The 20954-nt window shown below is 45.1% G+C and overlaps 1 protein-coding gene across 1 annotated transcript in view; it reads left to right on the forward strand.

Annotated features, from left to right (window-relative positions):
• The window catches only part of LOC124605296 (protein white-like), a 278052-nt gene that overhangs the window by 217698 nt on the left and 39400 nt on the right, over positions 1-20954 (forward strand). Inside the window, exons 4-5 of the mRNA XM_047136877.1 lie at positions 8565-8636; positions 15449-15547. Coding sequence (XP_046992833.1) covers positions 8565-8636; positions 15449-15547 — 171 coding nt within the window. The remainder of the gene's footprint in view (positions 1-8564; positions 8637-15448; positions 15548-20954) is intronic.

A 20954-nucleotide genomic window follows, 5' to 3' on the forward strand; every position in this document is an offset into this window, starting at 1 on the left:
ATCCGCACTTTTCCATGATTTACACTGGACGCAGACCGATAGGGTACTCTGATTCCGTGCCGGGGGCTGTGGGGTGGTAGCCGGAAGAGCATCCGGCCACCCCTTCACATTAACATGCCAAATCCGATTTAACCACGCCAACCCCGCGCACAATGCGGGACAAAGGCGCAAGCGATAGATAGAATTGTGAAAGTGTTTTGTTCACGAACTGACCTCTCAGCTACGTCCCATAAATGTTCGATGGGTGGCCATATTATTCGCTCCAATTAGCCAGAATGTTATTCAAACCAATCGCGAGCAGTTGTGGGCCAGAGACGTGGCGTATTGCCATCCGTAAAATTTCCATCGTTATTTGAGAACATGAAGTCCATGAGTGGCTGCAAATGGTCTCCATTTCAAGTCAATGATCGGTTCAGTTGGATCAGAGGATCCAGTCAATTCCATGTAAACACAGCCCTTATCATCACAAAATCACCATCAGGTTGCACAGCGCCTTGTTGACAACTTGGCTTCATGGCTTTGTGGGGTCTGCGCCGCACACGAACCCTACCACCCGCTCTTACCAACTGAAATCTGGACTTATCTGACCACCCCACGGTTTTCCAGTCGTCTAGCGTCCAACCGATATGGTCACGAGCCCAGGAGAGGCGCTGCAAAAGATGTTGTGCCGTTAGCAAGGGCACTCGCGTCGGTCGTCTGCTGTTATAGCCCATTAACGCCAAAAATTGTACGTAAACGCCGCTGCTCTCGGTCGTTAAAAGAACGCCGTCGGCCAGTGCATTGTCTTTGGGGACAGGCAATGCCTGAAATTTGGTATTCTCGGCGCTACCTTGAGACTGTGAATCTCGGAATATTGAATTCCCAAACTATTTCTAAAGAGCATATCCCATGCATCTAGCTCCAGCTACCATTCCCCGTTCATAGTCTGTTAATTTCTGTCCGTCGGCAATAATCGCGTCGGTAATCCTTTCACGTGAATCACCCGAGTACAAATGAAAGTTCCAACAATGCACTGTTGTTTCATACCTTGTGTGCCGGCCGGTGTGGCCGAGCGGTTCTAGGCACTTCAGTCTGGAACCGCGCGACCGCTACGGTCGCAGGTTCGAATCCTGCCTCGGGCATGGATGTGTGTGATGTCCTTAGGTTAGTTAGGTTTAAGTAGTTCTAAATTCTAGGGGTCTGATGACCTCAGATGTTAAGTCCCATACTGCTCAGAACCATTTGAACCATTTTTATACCTTGTGTACGTGATACTGCTGCCATCTGTATAACTGCATGCAACTATTCCATGACTTTTGTCACCTCAAGCGTAGGTGTGGTTCTGTTGGTGGTGGCATGGTGTTGCCTTCCTCCAATCTTCGAACTGCGTTACCCAGCTAGATACAGGGAGACCTGGAGTTTAATTTCGACATTTGACCACGATGCAGACACTGTCAGAGGGGAAAGGAGTGATAGCGACAGATAAAAATCCTATTGCCGACTGAGGATCAAACTCACGACTATTGGATTTGTGGTTTGGCACTGCACAACAGACCTACCGAACCACATTAACGTAAAAACAATACAAATGTAGACATGTACAGTGCCACTAAATCCAGCAATTTTTAAATCTTTTTCAGAAGAAAACAAATCCTCACGTGTCTAGTTGTGACATTTATTGGTGCAGTGTGGGAAAACGCGGACAGTGTCCCAATATTCACAGTTCCTGAATCCCACCTACTCCACATGTAAGGATGTAATGGTTACTCTTTCAGAGGAGTGAGGCTCAGGCGAATGTGGTCACAGTTCCTTCAAATTGGCCGGCCGTACACGTCCATCCGCTCGATATAATTTAAAACGAGACTCGTCCGACCCGGCAACATGGTTCCAGACATCAGCAGTCCAATGAGGGGGTTTACGGGCCCAGGCGAGGCGTAAAGCTCTGTGTTTTGCAGTCATGAAGGGTACAGGAGCAGGCCTTCGGCTCCGGAAGCCCGTATCTATTACGTTTCGGTGAATGGTTCGCATGCTGACGCTTGTTGATGGCTCAGCATTGAAATCTGCAGCAATTTGCACTTCAGTCACGTTGAACGATTCTCTTCAGTCATCGTTGGTCCCGTTCTTGCAGGATCTTTTTCCGGCCGCAGCGATGTTGGAGATTCGATGTTTTACCGGATTCTTGTGCTCACGGTACACTCGTGAAATGTTCGTATGGGAAAGTCCCCACTTCATCGCTACCTCGAAGATGCTGTGTCCCGTAGCTCGTGCGCCGACTATAACACCACATTCACACTCACTCAAATCTTGATAACCTGCTACTGTAGCAGTAGTAACCGATCAAACAACTGCGCCAGACACTTGTCTTATACAGGCGCCGGCCGGAGTGGTCGAGCGGTTCTAGGCGCTACAGTCTGGAACCGCGCGACCGCTACGGTCGCAGGTTCGAATCCTGCCTCGGGCATGGATGTGTGTGATGTCCTTAGGTTAGTTAGGTTTAAGTAGTTCTAAGTCCTAGGGGACTGATGACCTCAGAAGTCAAGTCCCATAGTGCTCAGAGCCATTTGAACCATTTTTTCTCAAATTGACCGCTATCGATTTCTCGTGTATCCTTATCAAACTGAGCTCGTGCGCCGTATATAATGGGACGCAAAAGTCGCTTCCTACCTTTTTTCTTATAGGCAAGCGAAAGATGGAACTATGAGTGTCTGTTTGGCTCCGTGCATATCAAAATTTCTTTAGTTTCACTTACGAATACTCAGCATTATCAGTTAAACACACTGCCTGATAAAAAAAAGTCGGATGTCGGTGCAACTTCATAAACGAACACACAGTTTCCTGGCACATAAATGACCATATTTGTAATTCTCTGTGACAGGTAGTGTGTCCCACAGAATGCATTAGTGTTCTTCGTGTTTAGTGCTGTTACCAAGGCACAGAGGGTGTAAAAGGGGCCTGAACAGCGTCAGATGTTGAATGATCACTGTGAGGGATTTTGTCTCGTATGAGACAGCGTTATCGGCACCTAGCGGAGTTTAAAAGGGGCCTCATTATGGGTCTGCATTTGTCCAGCTGGTCGAATCGTGCATTATTCAAACTTGTGAGACGTTCGGATGTGACAGTGTTTCAGCGTTGGATTTCGCGGGAACGTGAGAGCAGACATACCGGTCGACAAGGTTCCAGACAAACATGTCTGACCATCGCAGTGGAGGATCGCCGGATTGTGCAAGAATCACGTCCTCACCCCTTCACATCTGCACTTGCCATCCGAGAACAAGTAATGGACTTCTTGCAATATTCTGTACCGTTTTCCACCATTGCCCAGAGACGAGCAACAGCCAGACTATGGAATTACCATAACACGCGTAGGATACTATTAACAAAACAAAGCAAACGGCTACGTTATATGTGATGACATTACTGGGAAGCAAGGACTGGTGATGATTAGCGTCACACTGTTTTCAACGAGAAATCACGGTTCCCCACTACGCCGAATAACCACCGCCAGCGATGTGGCGGCGACCTGGGGAGAGGTCACATTCTTCCAATGTTTTTGAGAGGCACACCGGAGCTACTACTGGCACCTTGGTGTGGGAGCCATCGGTTATGACTTCAGGTCACGGTCCATACTAATGAAGGGAACTGTAACAGCACAACGGTTCGTCACGGACAATCTGTGTTCTCTACCTCTCATGCCACATTATCGTTTCTCCATACGACAATGCTGTTCCACACATGGTACGAGTCACCTGCGTGATACTGAAGTTCTTCTCTGGCCAGCAAGATCCGCGTACCTGTCCGAGAGATCACGTGTGCAACCAGCTCGGACATTAATTCCGTCCCAGTACCAATATCCGGGATATTAAGGACCAGTTAAAGAATTATGGGCCAGCTTGCTTCACAAGAGAATAGAACTGCTTTCTGACACCTTTCCCAGCCGAATCAGTGCATGCATTCGGGCCAGAGAGGTGCAACGTAATACTGAAAAGTGGGCTCCCACTGCCATGTTCTTTGCATATTTGACTCGAGTTTGTAATTGTTGAAATAATATCACGTACCCTCTCAACCCGCGAAATCTCATTCTGTTTCCTCCTCGTGTTCTGGGTGCTTCACTTTTTTTGTGAGGTGGTGTATCATACAGCAGCCTGTTGCGCTTAATTCACAGCTTCCTTCAGAAAATTAAGGTCGTTTGGATTTGTAGGGTATTATACAGCTTGATAGAGGATCCGCTACTCGAAACAGGAGTTACTCGGTTAATTTTATAGAGCTTGTTCAGCCAACTGCTTCACGCTATGTACATCAGCTAGCTTAAATACAGTGCCTTACTCGTACGAAACAAGCATTGTGCCCACCATTGCACGGGAGCCAATACCGGCGAGACACAGTCGGGTCGCTGGGGCAGTACCTAGGACTCTGACAGGTGGCGTATCGGTTTCAGCTGTTCTCAACCTCGAGCTGAAACGTTACTAAGCAACGACATTTATCAGGTACTGCAACTGGCTACTGCCGCTTGTGCATGATGATGATGATGATGATGATGATGATGATGATGATGATGATGATGATGACATATGAAGAATGTCGCCAGGAGAGGTAGCGTGTAGTGTAATAAACAATTCAAATGACGAGCTTTGCTTGAATAAGTAAGAAGAAAATGCTGGTGCAGGTATAGGTCGTTCAATATACTGTTCAGTATAGTGGATGTCCCAGGAGGAACGGTCAGCATTCTGGGACATAACAGGGATGACCTTTCGAGGCAAAAATGTCTAGTGAACATAGATTAGAAATGCATATGTTAAGAACTATAAGCACTTCTTCGTCTTCGATACTGCCAAACACATTTCTTCTACTGAACAGATGTTCATAGTTCTTAAGATATGTATTTTAGAGCCCATGTTTACTGGACTTTTTGCTTTTAATGATAGTTCATATTATATCCCAGAATATTGAATATTCTCCTGGCTCACCTGGTTAACAAGACGAGCATACGATAATTAATGCAACACATTTTATTCTCGGCCAGTTTTGATTGAAAAAATGCGGAATTTGTTGAGGGACGTCGGGGAGTATTTCCACTAGGCGCCGCTATACGTTGCCTTCAAAGTGGCGTCTGTATCGGAGCTGCGTTCCAAGCAGAGAACTGTCAGTGAGTCTCTTTGGCGGAAAATCAGAGCATCGCAGGTGTTTATAGGCGCTTGCAGAATGACTATGGAGACCTTGCAGTGAACAAAAGAACGGTGGATCGCTGGGCGAGGTGTTTGTCATCATCCCGCAAGGTCGCGCAAACCTGTCCACTCTCCCGTGTGTCGGCCGGCCGCACACAGCTCTGACTCGTGCAACACTCATTCTAACAGACCGACAGATAACAAACTAACACGTCACTTTGCCTCTACATATTTTCGCGGCGCAAGTACTGATCCATAAAACTTCGGGCGTGCGCCCGCATAAATTTAATTTCTTCTTCTAATACTTCGGCTGAATACCGTCCAGCCATCTTCAGAGTGAGCCTCGGATCACTCTGAATATTGCTGAACGGTATTTATGCGGCCGCACGCCCGAAATTTTATGGATTAACACGTCGCTGCTCAACTGGACGCGCCTGTTGGTGGCGCTTACTGACCCGTCCACCCGTTGGGGTATTCAAAGGTATGTGCTCGTAGGTTCCTCGCCGCCTAACAGGAGACCATAAAGAGCAACGAAGGACCATCTGTGCCGAATTGCTTGCGCGTTACGAATTTGATCGTGCAATTTTTTGTCGAACATAGTCACAGGCACTGACCGTCCCTTCGAACCGGAAACAAAGCGGCACTCCATGGAGAGGCGCAACACCAGCTCTCCTCGGAATAAAAAATTCAAAGCCGCACCCTCGGCCAGTACAATCATGGCGGCGATCTCCTGACACTCTAAAAGGCTTATTCTGTTTGATGTAGCTACTACCTCATGGTGCAGCGATTAGCTCAGAAGTGTGCTGTGCTATCCTCATGAAACTGAAGAAACGACTTCATGGTATTCATCGCAGTAAAAATGCAAACTAACTTCTCCTTCATGACAACGGAAAGCCTTACGCACGTCTGCGCTCCCGAGAGGCGCTCACACAACTCCATTAGATTGTTCTCCTCATCCACTTTACAGCAGGGATCGCGCACTATCCGACTTCCATCTGATTGGTCCAATGAAGGATGCACTCCGCGAGAAGCAGTAAGCAGATAATGGGGAGGTGCAAGACGTTGGCTGCAACGCCGACGAGTAGAGTGATACCATGCGTGCATGCAGATCCCCCCAGTAAGGGGCGTAAGGCCGTCACATTGAACGGATATCCTGTTGAAAAATAGGATTGTGTAGTCAAAAGAGTGGGGAATAATATGGTGCACTGGAATCTTGAATAAAACCAACCTGCTACCAGAAAAGAATATGTTGCATTACTTATTGAACTGCCCCCTTAGTAATGATCGAGTGCGTAGTGTCCAAAGCTTCATGAGGCTGTTCACGGCAGATGATGCGGTTGTCTGTAAGTAAATTGCAAAGGCAGAAGAGTATAGCGAATTGCACGAAGACCTACAGGATATGGACATTGCTACAGGGACTGGCAGTTGACCCTGAAACGTAAATAAATGTAACATGTTACACATAAATAGGCGAAGAAATAAACTAGTGTACTGTTACTTGAAATGATAACTATCTAATCCAGGGCTTCCCAACGTGTGGTCTTTCTAGGGGGGTCTTTCTAGGGGGTCCACGGCCACCCTTCACCAAATCGTGTAAAATAATGAGTAAAATTATTGAATAAAAATGTGAAAATCAAATTCATCATTATTTTTTTCGTGTGAAAAGCATGTGTACTTTTACTTCAGGTCGTATTCCCAAGCAGCCTTTGCGGTTCCTAAGTGAGAACGCATACACAGTTTAGTGCTGGAGAATGCGGCTTCCCTGATCGACTGTTTCGCAACAATCCGGGGGTTGTTTGTGCGCCGGCTCACGGCGGTAGATGCGCTGAAACCTTTTACGCACGCGCGGAGCGAGCTTTGTCGACCAACCACAGCGCTCGCTGGCACGTATGCGGTCCCAAGCATCATTAAATGTTAAACCTGCTTTGTCAGTGCACTACCTATTTCATAAGTCGATTTTTGGCCTTCAAGTTGTTTTCATTCATCTCTAAACCAAAGACTATTGATACTTTGGGGGGGGGGGGGGAGGTGGGAGGGAGAGAGGGGGGGTCATTGGGAACATGAAACTTGCATTAAGAAGCTTTCAGTTCCCATGGGTTTCGTTCTGAAATTTAAAGTTACTGTGCTCCTGACTGACTAGGGGTCCGCCATGGATTGTCGACTGAAGAAGGGGTCCACCAGCTGAAAAGGTTGAGAAGCCCTGATCTAATCTATCTAGCACTATCCATCCGTTGCGACCTAAAGTGGAATGACCACATAAAACAATCCGCACGATAAGCAGCTGCCAGGCTGAGATTCATTGCAAGAATCTTAAAGAAATCTAATTCTTGCAAGAAAAAAAAGAGGTTCAAATGGCTCTAAGCACTATGGGACTTAATATCTGAGGTCATCAGTCCCCTAGACTTAGAACTATTTAAACCTAAGTAACCTAAGGACATTACACACATCCATACCCGAGGCAGGATTCGAACCTGCGACCGTAGCAGCAGCGCGGTTCCAGACTGAAACACCTAGAACCGCTCGGCCACAGCGTCCGGCTCTTGCACGAAAGAAAACACTTATTCGACCGATTCTTGAGTACTGCTTATTAGACTGGGACTTTTACTACTCTGGATTCGTAGAAAACGTAGAGAAAATCCAACAATGAGTGGCGCGCTCGTCACGGGAATGTTTAGTTGACGCACGAGTGTTAGGGAGACGATCAACACATGTCAGTGTCAGTTGCTTAGGAAGAAGTGTTGTGCATCATGGAGAGGTCTCCTAATGAAATACCTGGAGAGTAATCTGGGAAGCAACGTGCCGTTTGCGAGTGGAACAGGGAAGGGGAAGAAGGTAGTACTACGGTATCAGAAGTACTCTCCACCACACACCGTAAAATGACTTGCGGAGCATAGATGTCGATGTAGGATATCTAAAAATTGGAACAACAAATCTAACGCAGAAACAAAGCAGTACGAATGTACAATAGAACAATGTACCGTACATTTCTCTCGTCGCATCTCCATCGTTCTTAAAATTTCATTCTGTGGGTTTTCGTATTACATTTTTCTGACTTGGAAGCAAATTCGTTCTCCTATAATTCGCCGACATATTCGTCATGACAGACTCTGAAGCAAAACAGGAAACTGTTCTCTTGCCTTCATATCAGCAGCTACTAGAGGCCAGTGAACTAGGGTCAAAACTCGTCTTCGAAACAATTTTTAGTCTCCCTGTAGGAAACACGCCACTTCAATCCTCGCTACTGATGTCTCTTGACGGTGCTTGGGTTCTGTGCACTTTAGCTGAACAGATCTCTCTGTTTTGCTCTGGACCCCTCGTTACCCAGGTGCAAAGTATAAAACCCTGCAGCGCTGCATTTCTTTTTTCAGAATTTTCTGACTGGAGTACCACTGTTCTGACATTATTATCCTTTTCTGTTTTCAGGCTCTTGTGCGTATGGACCGGTACATACCGTACAAGCAGAGGATGCAGCGAGTGGACGAGGTCATTCAGGAGGTAAGTACAGACACGAAAGCTTATTAAGTTTCTAAAAGCCGCTAACACGAGGGCCATTCCGATATAAAACAGAACTTTATTCATCTGACTCGCATAGTGACTAGACGGTCGCGGCGCGCTGAATAATCGCTTGCAGAAGAAGTGTAACCTACAGTTCACAAGGCTTTGTGTGAACATGACGTCATTTTGACCTAACACGCACTTATCGAAGACCGCAGAAATTGCTAGCGACTTTCGTTAACATTCGGTGCTTGTTGCTTGGCAAACACCATACTGGATTCTGTTATTTCGTATTGTAACTTGCGTGTTACGAAAGGATGCCGTTTCGAGGCAATGAAACATTGGAGATTTATAGAAGAACGTCATTCTTGGTGCATTCACGTTTCTACGAGGTTCTGGGACTACTTTATTACTTTAATAGAAATAAGTTCCTTAAATGCGAACATTTTAGGTTAGGTTTTACCGTGATATCGAATGAAACAGCAAGTTTACTATTACCAGCCACTATTTCTTTATCTCCACGAAGCGTTTCGAACGTTTAAACATCCATCATCAGGTGGATTTACCTTTGCTAGTACGACATATGTGTATGTTGTGCTACGATTTTGAGGGAACTTGTGGCACTGTCTGCAGTACTCAACAGGTTCCTTTCACTGTCGTTACACATCATGTGTAAACTGTCATATTTTGTAGACAAAAATGGGCATCAGGAAAAGATGGAGAGCACGATCAAACCAATCAAATTACTGATAAAAAAAAACAGAGTTACGTATTCATGAGCACAAGGGATGTTTCAATAGGTTTCCCTGGGGCCTTAGTTTTTTATGGTAGGCTGCACTTTAATGTTGCTGCTGATTAATCACATAATTATAGAGTGAGTGTCTTCCTCCTTATAGGAGTACAACTGCCTGTACTACGAAACGACTGCAGTAGGACACTCTTGTCCACAGGCTAACTAGGATGCCCCAAATCTGCCGCATAGGGGCGCGAGACTGCTGGACGCCCCTCAGCTTGCCCATAAGCAGGTGCAGCCAGTATAGGCTACCCGCCATTCAGCGCTCGCGCTAACATCATGGCGACCCTGGGCCGAGGCGTGCATTCGGCCACTGCAGAACTGTCCCATACGTTAAGCCGTCGGCACATGGAACGTGCATGCGAATGTTGAGCGTTGAGCGTGTCGAGTTTCTGACGTCATAGCGTGGAATAGCACGTTAGGGAGTCTTTCCGAACGTGCAGAGCAATATCTGGCATGTCAGATATTCTGAGCGTGCGTCTGAGCGTTGACCAATGAGATGGGACATCGCCACCTACGTCACACGCACGCGTCTCCTTTCAGTACAGAGTCGTGAGACGCCATATTGGCATTCATTTCAAGCCTATATGTATATATGCCGTTTCTGAGCACCAGCAAATCGAGAATGACTGAAAAACCCGTTGTTAGTTGTTATTCGTACCAGTAAAATAATGAGAAACATCACATTTGTGGCAAAAGAATTATTGTAACTTGCGTATTGTGAGAGTAGGCTCTTTGAAGGCAGCGGCACACTGAATATCCACCCAAAACGCATTGTTCTTGGTACAATTTGTTATAATTAAATTTCAATTAGTAACACAATTATCTACGATTAACGTTTTTAGCAAGGGGTAACACAATATGGTTAAGAACAAGCATCGTGTTGTTGGTTTGGCGTAATGAGTAGTGTCCCTGTCCAGTAATGAGTCTGTGTTGGGGCGGTGGTTCGCGTCTGAACACTCCCAGCTTACTTTTCCTAACATTCGCGTTTTTCTTAGGTTCTGATACTTTATTATTAGTTTAATATCAGTACATGTTATCATATTTGATGTTATGTAAATATAAGCTCACCTTTTTTTGAGAGGTGACTTTGTTCGATTGGCTTCATCTACAGCACAGCTTGGGCTACTTGTATAAAGATAGTTTGCTCCATTTTCTCTTACGCTTCGTAATTCACATGTTGCAAAGATTCTGCTACTGGCTAGGAACAGTGATCAAGTAAGACAGACTTTGGGGTTTTAATAAAATGTGGGAATGATGAAATAATGTTTATCTTTTGCGGAGAAGTATTCCAAATTTGTGCCGCACTGTTTATAATGGAACTTTTATAAGCCTGTGTCCTTATTGATTGGACACGGTACTTTCCTTCTCGTGGACGATGAAGGAATGTGCGTTTTAATAGAGCTAACGTGTGAATTCTACGCGCGCCCGATGAGTAAACAGTGTGATTTACGAAATAGAAACATCCCTCAACTGCCGCCGGAGTGCGTTGCGGTCGCGTATACCACGTTGGGGCCCAAGTACCGTATGCACAAGTCGCATCGTTTCTGAGCGTTGAGCAGCACGTTGAACTTGGCACGCTCAACGTTGACGTTCGACAGCACGGTCCGCGTGCCGACGGCTTTACGGACCGGCTGGCTGGCCGTAAGTCAGATTTTTTCCCATCTCTGGCCGTGGGCGCCCGCCTGCCCACCGGTGGGCGCATGAAGTGGAACAGCCTGGACTACCGGACCTCTGAGATAATGAAAACACATGAGATGCAGCGCTGTGCGCCCTAGCAGCATAGACACGTCACACATTGATAATGATATGAGTAATGCTGTAAAATAGACCATAGACAGCAGGTATTTCTTACGCGTAAAGTTTCCCCACTTCTGTGAGATATAACTGCAGGGGAAATAATGTAACAGTCTCAAGGACAAGGTCATTTTACTGACAAGAGATGTGACAAGTATTTCATCATTGTAACAGCGTACGATGGTAATCCCAAACGTAATGTCTCCTATTTTTTGTAAGTGCATACACCTGTTTATTTCTACAATGGTTTACATCAGTTTGCAGCTTGAACATTTGGCTATTTTTCGACATTATCACCATTTCTGTCGATGCATTTTTGTAGACGCTGTCGCAGTTTTTGTATGCCCATGTCATACCGGCTCGCCGCCATGCTGTTCAGAAGGTTATGAACCTCTTCTTTCACCTCGTCGTCGGAATTGAATAGCTTTCCAGCCAAATGTTCTTTTAACCTACGGAACAGGTTATAGTCACTGGGCGCCAAGTCTGGACTATAGGGTGGATGGGTGGTTATGTTCCACTGAAACTGTTGCAGGAGAGCAACGGTTTGCCGAGCGATGTGTGGGCGAGCATTGTCATGGAGAATGTGTACGCCCTTGGTCAACATTCCTCTTATCCGGTTCTGAATTGCCCGTTTGAGTTTTTTCAGAGTCTCACAGTACCTGTCAGCGTTAATTGTGGTCCCTGCGATTCAGCTCCGACGACGAGGTGGAAGAAGAGGTTCATAACTTTCTGAACAGGATGGTGGCGAGCTGGTATGACATGGACATACAAAAACTGCCACAGCGTCTACAAAAATGCATCGACAGAAATGGTGATTATGTCGGAAAGTAGCTAAATGTTCGAGCTGTAAATCGATGTAAACCATTGTAGAAATAAACAGGCTATGTACTTATAAAAAAAATAGGAGACCTTACTTTTGGGATTACTCTCGTACGATAACAAATCCAGACCGAATGAATCACACATGTCATAGTAAAGGGTGGTCGAACAGTCGCACAAACACACTTCTCTTCCGACGGAGACGAAAGCGTGTGTGTTCTCAAGCAAACGACGATAAGCATTCCGAATGGCATCCAGCGATAGACTGACCCAGGCGCCTTTTGTTGTAATTCGGCAACGATTCTTCTAGGGCCTGGAGTACGAGTAAATTCACTCTTCACCATTTGGCGAGAGATCTCGTGATCTTGCTGTGCAGGGCACTTGTTGTTTACCACGAAGGGCGCGTTGCGTCGCACCAGCCGTATGTTCATATGCAGTGACCTGCATAAAAAGCACATCACCCTCCTGTCGAAGCACGGGGATAACAGCACGTGCAGTGTAGCAGACACTGGTTACTTTACTCGCTAGAAACACCAAATGCGACCGTGAGTTGTACCTGATGACTCCCTACACCGTGGACCCTGGGATGGAATCTGTGTGTCGTGGGCGAAAGCACTCTGGAATAGGCAGCTCATTAGATCTACGTGGTGCGCGGGTACGTCCATCACTCGCTTACATACAGAACCTACTCTCATTACTGAAGACAACAGAGCGAGATTCCAATCTGCAGTCAACTGTTCCACGACCCTAGAGCATGTGTGCTTGGTCGTGTCATGGTGCCAGTGGTAGCTTGGTCAGAGGCACATGTGTTGTATACGTCTGCAAGCAAACGGTTTCCAGTTGTCCCTGATGACACGGCAGGCGCAACATGAGTCCATGTTTCGTCCCTGGATGATAATCGGTCGGCCACCGCTGCTCGCACAATGCGTCGATCTTGGTGTGCGTTTGTACTGCGCGGACGTTCAGAACCTGGTCTAAAGATGTAGCAATGCTCCACAGACCACTCTTGAAAGCAGCGACACACCACCGGCAAATTATGCCCAACATGTGCAGCAATGCACAATACACCCATCCAGCTTCCTACGGGCCCACAATGCAATCCTGTTCAAACGGTCGAAGCTATTGGAGAGGAATACGTACTCGTCGGTTGGGCATTGTTCTTCCCTAGAATAAATGTTGCAAACAATGCTCACCTCTAAACCCAGCACAGTTACTGGCGGCAGAGTCAAAAGAGAAGGTACACAGACAAGCCACCCGGGCGCCATCTGATCGCCGATTACTGTGACAAATGAGTCACTAACACTAAACAGGGGTGACTGTTCAGGTATAGTAGGTGAAGTGGCACCTCACCAATACTTTTATCTTGCCACATTTTAAAAAGTTACTACGTATTTCCCTGATTTGTACTGCAGCGAACTGTCTTGTAGCAGCAAGCGAGCGATTCTGACCAGGCATAGTGAAGTAAGCTTCCCCTTTCTGGCAGATCAACCACATGGGCAGAGCCACAGGCCGAGCATAGCTACACAGTTGCTATAGCAACCGTGACGTCACCTGCTTGAGTTTGTCTGTGGAGAGGGCATACAAGGTGGGTAGATGGAAATTCTATTCCCAGTTATTTCCAGTTCCAGACGACAGACTGTAAAGCAGTGGTTAATATGCTCGTCGAGCACACTTCCATTTATAGTGCGTTTAGTGCTGCATGTTTTAAATAGGAATACTGCTTATGATGTAATGTGTACTTTCACGTAGTATCGAGCCTTGTATTACGTAATTTTGGACCACGTTTTCAAGGAAATGGATGAGAGATTTTGCGATTGTGAAAGTATGTATTTTGTTTGCCTTGCCAGTACCACAAAATTTAAAGAATATCATACATGTTTTCCTTCTAGTGCACCTGAAAGCTTCGAAAATATCTTTGGACCTATTTCTCCGAGACACAACGCTCAAGAAACGTATTCTCTATTTTATATGCCGATGAGAAGAGCAGAAAGATTTCCACCGGAAAGATGTTGGAAATGTTTAATAAGGATAAGGACATTTTTTACTGATACTTATAAACTGTTCCCTCTTACTCTATCCATCTCTTCTACTGCATCATGAAACTTTTCCTGCCTGAAGAGTATAAAAACATACCTGAAGAATGCAGTTTCAGAAGAGATACTTCCTTCTTTAGCGAACATTTCAGCGCCGGTAATAAAAACACAGCCATTCTATGAAGATATCACCGATAAGTTTGCAACCTTAAAGCAACAAACGATTGATTTAGTGTACAAACAATGGGCAAGTCAGTTATTAAGATAAACGTGTGCAAATATAGGCTTGTTTTACTTTCTCGCCAGCTCTTCACCTTACTTCCGAGCCACGAGCCGCCACTGAACACTATAACCTTTCAGCATGCGCATATTATATCCCGGTGCCGCTGAAAACAGTTCTTCAGGGTGTTCCATTTTCTTTCCGGCAGTGTAGTCAGTCTCTACCAGCTTTGGTACTCTCGCATGGCACAATGCAGAAGAGTCATCGTGTTGTGCTTTAAGCTATTTTGCGTGTTCCACGTTGAATGATGATATTTTCTGAGGTTTTCCCTTCAACTTCTACATTTTGAGTATACTAGAACTCTTCGATTAAACGCGTATATTCGTTATACTTGCATCCATCGGTTTTGGATGCTGGAAACTTGAAATTCTACTAATTAATTAGCACCTCTTTAAAGTGTACGTGGAACGAATTATATACATGTCGTGATGTTTGCTGCAAAACCCTGACATTTCATCTCTCAGAAAGTGTGTCGAATGCATTCAAACAGACTTTCTACAAAGAGTGGCCAAATTTCATGGGAAGGGACTGGGTTGTTGAAGCTTACGCAGTTCATTTGTCTCCGTAAAGTTCCGCTATAAATGGCTTCCTGACACCCCACATTCAAATCGGCTGCAGTCTGAGTCACAGTAGACTGTGCGTCAACCCGTATGGCACTGCGGAGGCGACGCAATAGCTGATCATCACACACCTGCGGTCGTCCTGTGCGGCTGTTTAAGCGAGTGAAAACATTGTCTCTGCAAAACTGAAGATCCATTCTAGACACCTTCGAAATCCAAATTCTTTTGTAATCAATTATTTACTACGACCCACGCGTTCTCCACCGACTGACATGTCACGTTCAGAGTCAGTAAACTCGCGACGTTCTGCCACGTTCACTACGCACCTGGCTGTAACAGACTGATATCATGTTTACCCTAGCGCCAATACACCCCATCTAGCCACAATAGTCGGTCGTTCACGGTACGTCTTTAAATGGGACAGCCCTCTTCTCGACTTTTGGCCTCTCAGTTTAGAAATTGAAGACCACTAGAAATACGTACAATGTACCACAGACTTGATCTCCATTAAGTGTGTTTTCTTTCCACAGCTCGCGCTGCTCAAATGTCAGCACACTGTGATCGGGATCCCAGGGCGCATCAAAGGCATCTCGGGTGGCGAGATGAAGCGGCTGTCCTTCGCCTCAGAGGTGAGCCCTGTAACATTTTTCCATACAGGTTGTGGGTCTGTATCACAGAAATATTAACAGTAATTCTACAGTACTGTAGGTTCTTGTAAACGACCAGTCTGCTGAAGTGTTACTATTATTACAATCGTATGACATAACATATACATATATTTTACGTCGTCTCTTTGTCTCTGTAGGGCCGTACCATGAAGACAAGGAAAGGATGTTGTTTGGTGGACGGTAGCCTCTTTCTATAACACAAACTGCACACAATTATTCATCGGTTTGGCTACGAAGTCTTTCGCGACGTATTTCCTGAGTAAAAATTTCTCTGTGTACATGCCGCGTCAAATCAGGATAAATCTCCAAGCTTTCGACCACTACCTCCATGGTCGTCGTCAGGGCTAAAACTGACTGTCGTGAACTAGCGAGGTTCCCACTTTTATATGCAAAGGACGGCTTCTTATTGGCTGGGATACGTCAGCGATATGGCGCGTAGCGAAGTGGTGCCCTCTACTTCCATAGATGTAGTTGCTATCCCGCGTTGCTTGCAGCGCCATCCCTTAAATCAGGAGGTAAAGTGCGAGAAGTTTTTCTCTGCGATTTTTCTTTATCCAGTGCACTCTTCCAAGTGTTGCTAAGTGCATAGCCGTTGTCTCTATTAAAGTTATTATCGCTAAGTCTAATTTCGACTGCTTCCCGGATCACAGAGTCCCAGTAATTCGATGTGTAGGCTATTACTCTGGTTTCTTCAAATAAAATCTTATGCTTGTTAAGCAGGCTATGTTCAGCCACCGCTGATTTTTCCAAATACCTGTATTTCAGGTGGCGTTGGTGCTCGATGCAGTGGTCGGCAACGGTTCTTACAGACTGGCCCACGTAATTCTTGCCGCATTCGCAAGGAATAGTATAAATTCCCGGCACTCTTAAGCTGAGACTATCTTTGACTGGTCTCAACATTTCCTTAATTTTCCTAGGTGGTCGGAAAACTGGTTTTATTCCTTGCCTCTTCAGGACTCTGGCTATCTTACTCGTTGTAGCACCGCAAAAAGGAAGCCGCGCTATGTGTTGGTCCTCTTCTTGTATGTGGCCGGCATCGTGTCTTATTTTCTTGGACAGTACTGATTTAATTTCACCGGCAGAATAACCATTCCTCTTGAAAACAGTCGTCAAATTTGAAGAAACCAGAGTAATAGCCCACACATCGAATTACTGGGACTCTGTGATGCCGGCCGAAGTGGCCGTGCGGTTAAAGGCGCTGCAGCCTGGAACCGCAAGACCGCTACGGTCGCAGGTTCGAATCCTGCCTCGGGCATGGATGTTTGTGATGTCCTTAGGTTAGTTAGGTTTAACTAGTTCTAAGTTCTAGGGGACTAATGACCTCAGCAGTTGAGTCCCATAGTGCTCAGAGCCATTTGAACCATTTTGACTCTGTGATCCGGGAAGCAGCCGAAATTAGACTTAGCGATAATAACTTTAATAGAGACAACGGCTATGCACTTAGCAACACTTGGAAGAGTGCATTGGATAAAGAAAAATCGCAGAGAAAAACTTCTCGCACTTTACCTCCTGATTTAAGGGATGGCGCTGCAAGCAACGCGGGATAGCAACTACATCTATGGAAGTAGAGGGCACCACTTCGCTACGCGCCATATCGCTGACGTATCCCAGCCAATAAGAAGCCGTCCTTTGCATATAAAAGTGGGAACCTCGCTAGTTCACGACAGTCAGTTTTAGCCCTGACGACGACCGTGGAGGTAGTGGTCGAAAGCTTGGAGATTTATCCTGATTTGACGCGGCATGTACACCGAGAAATTTTTACTCATTCATCGGTTTGTTTATTAACATAAAGAGCTACGTAACTTAAGCTTCCATGTGCTGCGGTACAAGCTCTATGTTCTAGTCCACTTTAGTCTCACTACTGATGAAGTACCAAGTTCGCTATGTACAATATTATGTTCCCTATGTGCTGCCTGATTTTGTGAGCTAGAGGATGTGACTGCGGCTCCGACTCGGTGACATGCTGGAAGTCACTGGGTGCGACAGACTCGAACTAAATGGCCCTCCGGTCTGCAGCGGCTATCTAAATACTGGCGGCTGAGAGGGTGTTGGCGGCGCGTTTCCAGCCAGTCTGTCGTTGGCCTTGATTGATCTTCTTGTGACCTCCATACCATGTGGCGTGCTGGCGCCAGCTTACGCCAGCACAATATACATGCACAATGTATTAGCAGGTTAATTGAAACCTATAGTCAATGGAAGGCAGGATTCGGTTACAATTGTGGACAGGGCCGTAATCAGTTACTATTGGTTGCCTTTTACAGTTACATACATTTATTTTTAAAACAGTAATTCCAGACTAAAACCTCACATTATTAATGAATGAATAAACAACTGTGTAAATAATAGCGTTTTCAGTGTGTTACAGTTTATCAGATCACCATAAAATACAGATCCAGATAATATTTTAAAAAAGGCCACTGTGATCACAGCTGAAGGCCTTACACGCCAAGAATGGCGATAAATTAAGAATGTTTAAGAACTATCTGCAATTGCAACTTACAGGTACTGAAATATTAACAAACACAGCAGAAGGTATCAAACGCCAGGAATGGCAGTAAATAAGGGTTTAAGGCTTACTGCTAAAATACAAATATCGAATTATTTTTTCAAAGCAAATGACTACAATTATGGCTGAAGGCCTTACATGCCAGGAACGGCAATTACAAAAAATTTAGAAAACTGTTGTAAAACAGCAAATACAAGCAAAAGTCAATTAAAAGAAACAAGCAACTGACCACCAGACAGGTGAAATAAGATGATGGTAACCTTGTAACACAACCCTTACACTGCTAGATTTATTCCAGAAGACGACCAGAACTATTAACTAAACATGCATAACCTTTAATGTAGGCATTACAAAGTATGGTAATAAATAATACAATAATAAAACACAAGGACCAGTCACAGTTGGTGCTCCAGGAATCGACCTCTGAGGAGATCCGGCAACAAACACTTTCGCGAGCAATGAGATAGGCAGCCAAGAGTTTCATTCACTTCACAAGATGGTAACTCAGACTAGTGGCAGTCTAACGAATTGCTAATGGTAATCTTGCTGAAGGTACCTGAAGTCCAATAAACCAAATGTAAGAATGGAACAACACGCCAAAGCCGGAACTGGCGGACTGCACTACCCCTCCCCCCCCCCCCCCCCACCCCAAGAATATTGTCCTTAGAGCGCCCGGAACGAGAAAGGGATCACTACCACCAGAGTAGAAGAATCACAAACGGCCTATAATCAAGAAAAGCTGTCAAAACTACACACCTTACCAGACGGCAGCGGCAAGGCGAGGAAACGTACACTGCCGTTACATACACTAACCCCCCAGGGCAGGTAACTGGGGCGTTAGCAGCCACCAGGCAGGAAAATACAGGATCCAGTCAAGGGCGAAACACAGATATTTACGTTAATACTTGTGAGGAACTTTTGTAGCTTGTGTAACTTCCTGTGTTGTTTGAGAAATGGAATGCTGTGTTCTCTGTTTCGGATAAGTTTGGCTGGAGTCTCCTTGACGACTAGAGATAGGACGTTCATATTCATAGGACATGCGCATTAGTAAAGTATGTTCTCCCAAAATGATTAGCATTTCAGTCACCTCAATCCAGAATATTTCCTGTTGCCTAGTAAGCACAGAGTCTGCCATGGGTCCTGATAACTTGTTCCATGCGTGATGCCATCGACACATATAAGGCTCGAATGGCGCACTGTAGTATGGCCATCCATGGTGCATTCACCTGTGACCAAAGTTCATCTGTGGTGGTTGGCTGTTCCTGTCATTTCACCATATCCCACACATTTTCGATTTGCGACAAGTCTGGTGATCTGGCGATCCAGGGAAAGAAGCTCACTTCCTGTGATACCAAGAAGGCACATGTTCATGCACCAACATATGGTCGTGCATTGTCTTGCTGAAAAATGGCGTCTGGGGTGTTGTGTAGAAAGTGTTTGGCTACGGGTGTGCGAATGCAGTCACTGTGACGCCGCTCCCCCTGGCTGCGGCGAATCAATTTGCGGCCATCATTTTCAAACAAACAGAACCTGGACTCGTCCGAAAACCTATCTGATACCATTAAATGAATTTTATCCATAGTGGATGCTGTCGAACACCGTGACTGTTCCTTTATGGGGTTGTAGAAAAATATCAGTTACCAGTCACACGACCAGTTTCGAGCTTGCGCCCATCTTAAGGTGTTTATAGATTCAAGTACATGTTTGTACTGTTGGAAATCAAAAAAGATGAAGCACCATTATTACGGTTATGCTGTGGTGATAGTTTTGCAACTTAGTTACACACTTTTGGTCATTTTCACGAACACACAAAATTCACAGTCACCTCTAAAAGATTCATAACAACCGCCAGGAACACCTTCAACTGTTCCATTGTCAGCCATCTTGTTTCTACACCTTCATCTCTTCCACTGCCCGCCATGTTTGTTTTTACAGCTGGTAAACAGTGAAATAGTGACAGTGGCAACTCAATGTATAGTGTTTGACAGTGATGAAGATGAGGAAAAAGAAAACGTAAGCGAAACATTATGTAAGTAGACATACACAAACACACAGAGACACACACACACACACACACACACACACACACACACACACACACATATATATATATATATATATATATATATATATATATATATATATATAATTTCAGGCATAGAAATTCAATTTACAAATCGTAATTTTGGCTTAAAGGATTTATCTACTTTAAGGTGTAAGTGGTTGCGGATGACAAACTGTGGAACAAAAAAGTCACTGTAGAAACACAACACATCAGAAAAACCACACCATGTGGTAAAAAGGTATGATTTCATAATTTGTGTGTTTTTTTCAAATATCTGTAATTACGATTTAAAAACTAAAAGTTACGTGTATACAAACACTGAAGAACATTCTTTATCTTTAACAGATGAAAAATAAAAGCCCACCGAAAATGCTGCAACTGCAGTGAAACATGTTTGGGTTAAAAAACAAAATTGTGTTTTGCTAAAGGCGGACCATATCCAAAAACATACGTATCCTTCAGTATTCATACGATATATCTAATACAACCAAAATTAGCGTGAATAGTTTTGTACTTCATCCATCTGATAGATATTTGTGTAAAAGTGGAGGACGAACATCTCCAAAATGGCAAATCTGTATGTAATGCGGAATTGACCACTAAATGTCATCAGAGGTGGATCCTCCAGTACAAAACGATGCGGAGAGTACTGTGCCGTCAGTAGAGAAGAAGTAGCAGCAGAATCTGTACGTCAAGACAGCTGAGTGACTTCCAACGTGTCGTCATTGGATGTTACCTGAGCGACAAATCCATCAGGGGCATTTCAGCCCTTCTAAAGCTCCCCAAGCCGACTTTTG

Source organism: Schistocerca americana, chromosome 3 (genome assembly GCF_021461395.2).
Source record: "Schistocerca americana isolate TAMUIC-IGC-003095 chromosome 3, iqSchAmer2.1, whole genome shotgun sequence".
NCBI lineage: Eukaryota > Metazoa > Arthropoda > Insecta > Orthoptera > Acrididae > Schistocerca > Schistocerca americana.